Genomic DNA, 7,230 nt, shown 5'->3' on the forward strand with positions numbered 1-7,230 from the left:
TATAGCCAAACTCAGAGAACATTGAAAGAACTACTACAACTCCCTAATTTTGAAAGGCAAGAGCTAGATAAAAGTATGTTTTATAGAGAAGCAACCTTTTATCCTAATTAAGCTATCAAAATTTTCTAGATACTAGGATTTATGTAGGGCAGGGAGCCTGCTGTAGATATTATTCTCATATCACATTTTTAACTAAATTACAGAGATAGCTGAAGGTAGTTCCCAGAGCTGTCAAGCTAGTGAGAATAGTTTATAGCAATAATTGGGACTACTCCACAATTACAGAGGAGAAAATTTGCAGCAACAAAGAGAAAAATCCATGCTGTGATTGCATCCATGTATAATGTCCTTTTTCACTAATACTGCAAAGTAAAATTACAATAAATGTAAGTTTTTCCCTTCTTGCTTTTATGATTTGAACTGGGACTCAAACACATAATTTCTCAAAATTTATCTCAGCCCAATATCATTCAAATATTTGAACTCTCTCTCTAAGATTAAGTAAACCAGAAAGTTTACCAACATATTGAAAACTGCATAATTTTAAATACGATTAGTCTGAGGCAGTAAAACAAATCCCCCCCTATGAAACAGACTTACTATAAGAAGTTAGAGAAGTCTTTTAAAAATTCAATCTGTAAACGTATTATGATTTGAGAAAACCTAGAGTAGAGGTAATGAAATATCCAAGAAAAATATCTGGAGATTAAAAACATGAGGGCTGAATTTTGAAAATGCAAAAAGCCATATATTGGATTATACAAAATACTAGGTAAATGAATTGGTATTTTTATTCTGTCAAATAAAAGAGAAAAGAGTGAAATGATAAATAGAACAAAAAGATTTCATGAGAACTGAGTTGGCTAAGTTTACACTGTTGATTCTCTGCTAAGTATGTGCTGCACCAAAGATATGTTAAAATAATGTATCAGTTTTTCATGATGTTAGTGATGAGAGGTACATAGAAACTTTCTAAAATGAAATGCAAAAGAAAAAGAATGAATAAAAGGAGATCAGAACATTCAAGACTGTGAGACAACTTAAAAAGATATAACATACCTATAATTGGAATACCAGAAGGAGAAGAAAGAGAGAATATAGCAGAAAAAATATTTAAAGTAGCAATATTTGGGACCTTTCCAAAATTTATGACAGATACCAAAGCACAAATTCAAGAAACTCATAGAACATAAATATAATAAATAACCCAAACATACACCTATCTGTATTATAGCTAAACTGCAGAAAACCAAGACTAAGAGATAATCTTGAAAATAGCCTGAGGAGATAGGGTAAGGAAATCCTACTACAGAGTGTGGTAAGTATAAGAATTACAGCTCTTTCCTTGCCTAATGCAGCCATGCCTCGTGGTCCCAAGAAGCATCTGAAGCAGGTAGCAGCTCCAAAGCATTGGATGCTGGATAAATTGACCTGTGTGTTTGATCCTCGTCCATCCACCGGTCCCCACAAGTTGAGAGAGTGTCTCCCCCTCATCATTTTCCTAAGGAACAGACTTAAGTATGCCCTGACAGGAGATAAAGTAAAGAAGATTTGCATGCAGAGGTTCATTAAGATCGATGGCAAGGTCCGAACTGATATAACCTACCCTGCTGGATTCATGGATGTCATCAGCATTGACAAGACGGGAGAGAATTTCAGTCTGATCTATGACACCAAGGGTCGCTTTGCTGTACGTCGTATTACACCTGAGGAGGCCAAGTACAAGTTATGCAAAGTGAGAAAGATCTTTGTGGGCACAAAAGGAATCCCTCATCTGGTGACTCATGATGCCCGCACCATCCACTACCCCGATCCCCTCATCAAGGTGAATGATACCATTCAGATTGATTTGGAGACTGGCAAGATTACTGATTTCATCAAGTTTGACACTGGTAACCTGTGTATGGTGACTGGAGGTGCTAACCTGGGAAGAATTGGTGTGATCACCAACAGAGAGAGGCATCCTGGATCTTTTGACGTGGTTCATGTGAAAGATGCCAATGGCAACAGCTTTGCCACTTGACTTTCCAACATTTTTGTTATTGGCAAGGGCAACAAACCATGGATTTCTCTTCCTCGAGGAAAGGGTATCCACCTCACCATTGCTGAAGAGAGAGACAAAAGACTGGTGGCCAAACAAAGCAGTGGGTGAAATGGGTCCCTGGGTGCCATGTCAGACCTTTGTACATAATTAAAAATATTGTGGCAGAAAAAAAAAAAAAAAAGAATTACAGCAGACTTTTTGTCAGAAACCATGCAGGCAGGAAGAGAGCAGAATAAAATATTTAAGATGTTGAAAGACAAAACCCATCATCTAAATTTTTTTTTTTTTTTTTTTTTTTTTTTTTTTTTTTTTGAGATGGAGTCTCGCTCTGTCGCCCAGGCTGGAGTGCAGTGGCCGGATCTCAGCTCACTGCAAGCTCCGCCTCCCCGGTTTACGCCATTCTCCTGCCTCAGCCTCTCCAGTAGCTGGGACTACAAGCGTCCGCCACCTCGCCTGGCTAGTTTTTTATATTTTTAGTAGAGATGGGGTTTCACCGGGTTAGCCAGGATGGTCTCTATCTCCTGACCTTGTGATCCGCCCGTCTCGGCCTCCCAAAGTGCTGGGATTACAGGCTTGAGCCACCGCGCCGGCCCATCTAAAATTTTATATCCAGCAAATGTATCTTTCAATGTGAAGGGAAAAATTAAGATTTTTTTTGAATAAACAGTAAATCAGAGATTCATTGCCAGGAGACCTGCTCTGCAAGAAAAATAAAATCTTTACCTTTTTAAGTTCTTAATGGATCTAAAATTTATCTATTTAAAGTAATGATTGTAACAGTGCATTGAATAATAACAGCATATGGTTAAGTTAAATAAATGACATTAATGTCACAGAAACAGAAAAGAGGAAGTAAGAATGCTCTTGTTAAAGTACCTGCATTACATATGAAGTGGTATGGTATTACAAAAAGGTGGACTTAGATTAGTTAAAAATACCTGCATTAGTTCAAAACACATGTTGTAAACTCTAACATAACCACCGAGAACTTTGAAAATAACTATAATTCTAAGAAAAGAAAATGGCATTCTATAAAAAGCTCAATTAAACCAGAGAAAGTTGAAGAATGAGGAGGAAACAAAGAATAAATTTCCCAAATAGAAAATAGTTACAAATATCAATCCAATTATATATGTAATCACTTTAAATATGAGTAGTCTAAATAAACTACTTGAAAGATAGGGATTTTCAGAGTGAATTACAAAACAAGACCCAAATATATAGTGTGCAAGAAAACTACTTTAAAAATAGAGTGAGAGAGGTTAAATGCAAAGAGATGAAGACAGGCATACCACACCAATACTAATCACAAGAAAATAGAAGTAACTTACATTAATTTGAGACCAAGCAGACTTCAAAGTAATGAAGATTATGAGGTTAGAAAAGGGTGTTCCCTAATAATAATAGGGATAATTCTCCTAGGATATATAGCAATCCTAAGTGTGTGTGTATACCTAATAACATGTGCTGGAACAACAACAGAAAGTCCAAAAATTGAACACAGACACAGACCTAAACCTTTTCACAAAAATTAACTCAAGCTGGATCATAGATCTAAATGTAAAATGCAATACTATAAAGCTCCAAGAAAAAAACACAAAAGAAAAATCTACATGACCTTGGGTTTGGTGATTAGTTTTTCGATACAACACTCAAAGCACAATCCAAGAAGGGAAAAACTAGTAAACTTTAGTAAATTAAAACTTTCTTCTCTATGAAGGACACTGTTAAGCAAATGAAAAGGTAAGCTAAAGACTAAAAGAAAATATTTTCACAATACAAGTCTAATAAAAGACTTGTAGCTGGGCATGGTGGCCCCTGACTATAATCCCAGGTACTCAGGAGACTGAGGCAGGAGAATTGCTTGAACCCTGGAAGTGGAGGCTGTAATGAGCTGAGATTGTGCTACTGCATTCCAGCCTGGGCAACAGAGTGAGACTTCATCTCAAAAAAAGGAATAAACACATAAAATAAAATAAAATAAAATAAAATAAAATAAAATAAAATAAAATAAAATAAAACAAATAACTTGTTAGAATTCAATAACAACAAAATCAGCAACCAATTAAAAATGGGCAAAAAATATGAACAGACATATTGTCAAAGGAAATGGCAACAAGCATATGAAAAATTTGCTCAATATCATTTGTCATTAAGGAAACACAAATTAAAATAACAATGAGATACCACTTAAAATCTATTAGGAGGATAAAAAATTCAGGAAACTGACAACACCTAATTCTGGCAAAGATGCTTGTGGGGAAAAGAAAGAAAGATCAGACTGTTACTGAGTCTATATAGAAAGAAGTAGACATAAGAGACTCCATTTTGTTCTGTATTTGAGATGCTGTTAATCTGTGACCCTACCCCCAGCCTTGTCCTTGCAAGAGACATGTGCTGTGGTGACTCAAGGTTTAATGGATTTTGGGCTGTGCAGGATGTGCCTTGTTAAACAAGTGCCTGAAGGCAGCTTGCTAGTTAAAAGTCATCACCATTCTCTTAATCTCAAGTACCCAGGGTCACGTACACTGCCAAAGGTCGCAGGGACCTCTGCCTAGGAGAGCTAGGTATTGTCCAAGGTTTCTCCCCATGTGATAGTCTGAAATATGGCCTCGTGGGAAGGGAAAGACCTGATCGTCCCCCAATCTGACACCCGTGAAGGGTCTGTGCTGAGGAGGACTAGTACAAGAGGAAAGAAGGCCTTTTGGCGGTTGTTGGCAGTTGAGATAGAGAAAAGCATCTGTCTCCTGCCCGTCCCTGGGCAATGGAACATCTCAGTGTAAAACCCGATTGTATGCTCTGTTTACTGAGAAAGGAGAAAACCACCTTAGGGCAAAAGGTGGGACTTGCAGGCGCAATGCTGCTAAAAGGTTTATGGAGATGTTTGCATATGCATATCTAGGCACAGCATTTTCCTTTAAACTTATTCATGTCACAGAGATCTTTATTCATATGTCTTACTGCTGATTTTCTCCCTACAATGATCCTATTATCCTGTCACTCCCTTATCTTAAAGATGGTAAAGATAATTATCAATAAATACTAGGGAACTCAGAGAACCTGCGGCGTGGGTCCTCTGTATGCTGATCGCCGGTACCCTGGGCCCACTTTTTTTTTCTCTATACTTTGTCTCTGTGTCTCATTTCTTTTCTCAAGTCTCTCGTTCCACTTAACGAGAAACGCCCACAGGTGTGGAGGGGCAGGCCACCCCTTCAGATGCTGAGCAACTTATTTATTGCTAGTGAATATACAAAATGGTACAGCTATTTTGTAAGACTGGCAGCTCTTTAGAAAGCTAAACATGGCCATACTGTATGATCTAGCAATTGTGCTCCTAGATATTGACCCATCTTAGTCGAAAAAATTATGGCCACAAAAACACTTGCACATGAATGGTTACAGCAGCCTTTTTCATAAACCACCAAAATTGGAAGTAATCAAGATATCCTTCAATAAATGAACAGATAAACAAACCTTGGTACACTCATACAATGGAATACTATTTGGTGAATAAAAAGAGTGAAATATATAGTCAGGTGAAGACACAGATGAATCTTGAGGGCATATGGCTAAGTGAAAGAAGCCAGTCTGAAAATGCTCCATATTTTATGATTCAAATTATATAACATTCTGAGAAAGACACAGCTAAAGGGATGGCAAACAGATCAATGGTTTCCAAAGTTTTTTGGGGAAGGGAAAGGTTAAATAAAAACAAGAGATTCTTTTAGAACAAGGAAATTATTATGTGTGATGCTGCAATGGTAAATACATAACACTATGTATCTGTCAAACCCAAAACCTAAGATAAAGATTAAAGATTATTGCATACAAAAACAGTTAGGAGTATAAAGGATCCCAGAATAGAATGCAGAAGGTGACCCCCCTCCAAAATCTATCTGTATTACCAACGTATGAGGCAATCTCACTGAAGAGCATGTGCGAAAAACCTGTTGACCTCAGTAACTTTGGAAGAGTGGAGTCTATAGGACGAAAGACAGCATGGACTTTACATAAACATTATGCTGTGATGTAGGGATAATATTGCTTCCCAAGTGTATTAATGAACAATTCTGAAAAAATCGTGAAAGAGATCAAATGAAAAGACTAAAAGGCAGAAATGAAGTCCACAGGCAAACAGCCCGGGCGGCGCCCTGAGCCTAGTTAAAGATCGACCCCGGACCTAACCGATCAGGTTATCTATAGATTCCAGATGTTGTAAGGACAAGTGTTGTGAAAGTCCCTGTCCTGCTCTGTTCTGTTCTAATTACCGGTGTCTGCCATATATCTCAGTCCTGGGCCCAGTGCGAACACATTCCTCTATTTGTCCCAACTTCCTGAGCCCAACACAAACACATCCCCCCACATATCTCAGAAACACCACCTAGAGAGCCCCCGATAAGGTCACAACCGTTTGTAGTTTTACTAAATGTGCGGGAACAAATAGAAAACTGTTAAATGTATAACTTAGAATATTAACCAATTGTGATGCTGAGACCAAAATAATTCCTTTGTTCCTCTGTAACCTTACATATCCTGTATACATCGGGCTATAAAAAGCGGGCACATGCATCGTTCGGGGCCCTCTTGTATGTTGTAGAACGGAGGGACCAAGTTCAAACTTGCATTAAAGATCCTTGCCGCTTGGCTCTGACTCTGGACTCTGGTGGTCTTCTTCGGGGAATAAACGGTCTGGGCATAACAATCGTACATGTATACTGGAATTGAACAAGGAACTTAAGTAATTTGAATGGTGAATAGTGGGAGCCAGGTTTCTTTCAGATGGATTTTGAGGTAATCAAGGAAAAGGGGCTAGAATGATCCATATGAATTAGAGTTGGAGACCTCAGTATGAACTCATGTTTGGCTTAATATAGATACAGATGGTTACATACAGGAATGATTATACTGTGTGTATATATATGGGTTAGTGTATATACATCTATGTCCTCATTCTGTCAGTCAAGGGAGCCTAAAAACAATGACACTAAAGTCACAATGAGCATACCCAGATCTTGGTTTTGAATACCATTCTTGAATAAAAGAAGCCAGACCTCCATGAGAGGGAATGACTGATTCCAGCACAAGGCAGGAAATATTCAAGATGAGCCTGGAGCATCATGTAGTAGCAGAAAGTAAAGAAGTACTTAAAAAAAAATCCAAAAAATGAACAAACAAAAAACCCATAA

The 7,230-nt window shown here is 37.8% G+C and overlaps 1 protein-coding gene across 1 annotated transcript; it reads left to right on the forward strand.

The window, feature by feature from the left end:
- Positions 1-1,340: 1,340 nt before the first annotated feature.
- Positions 1,341-2,175, forward strand: LOC104661847 (40S ribosomal protein S4-like). Its single transcript, XM_010362653.2, has one exon. It carries the CDS (start codon positions 1,361-1,363, stop codon positions 2,021-2,023), a length of 663 nt encoding a protein of 220 aa, XP_010360955.2. The 5' UTR covers positions 1,341-1,360; the 3' UTR covers positions 2,024-2,175.
- Positions 2,176-7,230: the final 5,055 nt, after the last annotated feature.

Source organism: Rhinopithecus roxellana, chromosome 10, assembly GCF_007565055.1.
Source record: "Rhinopithecus roxellana isolate Shanxi Qingling chromosome 10, ASM756505v1, whole genome shotgun sequence".
Classification (NCBI taxonomy): Eukaryota; Metazoa; Chordata; class Mammalia; order Primates; family Cercopithecidae; genus Rhinopithecus; species Rhinopithecus roxellana.

Coding starts and splice junctions, on each gene's coding strand:
- LOC104661847 (XM_010362653.2), top strand. CDS start 1,361: ATGCCTCGTGGTCCCAAGAAGCATCTGAAGCAGGTAGCAGCTCCAAAG.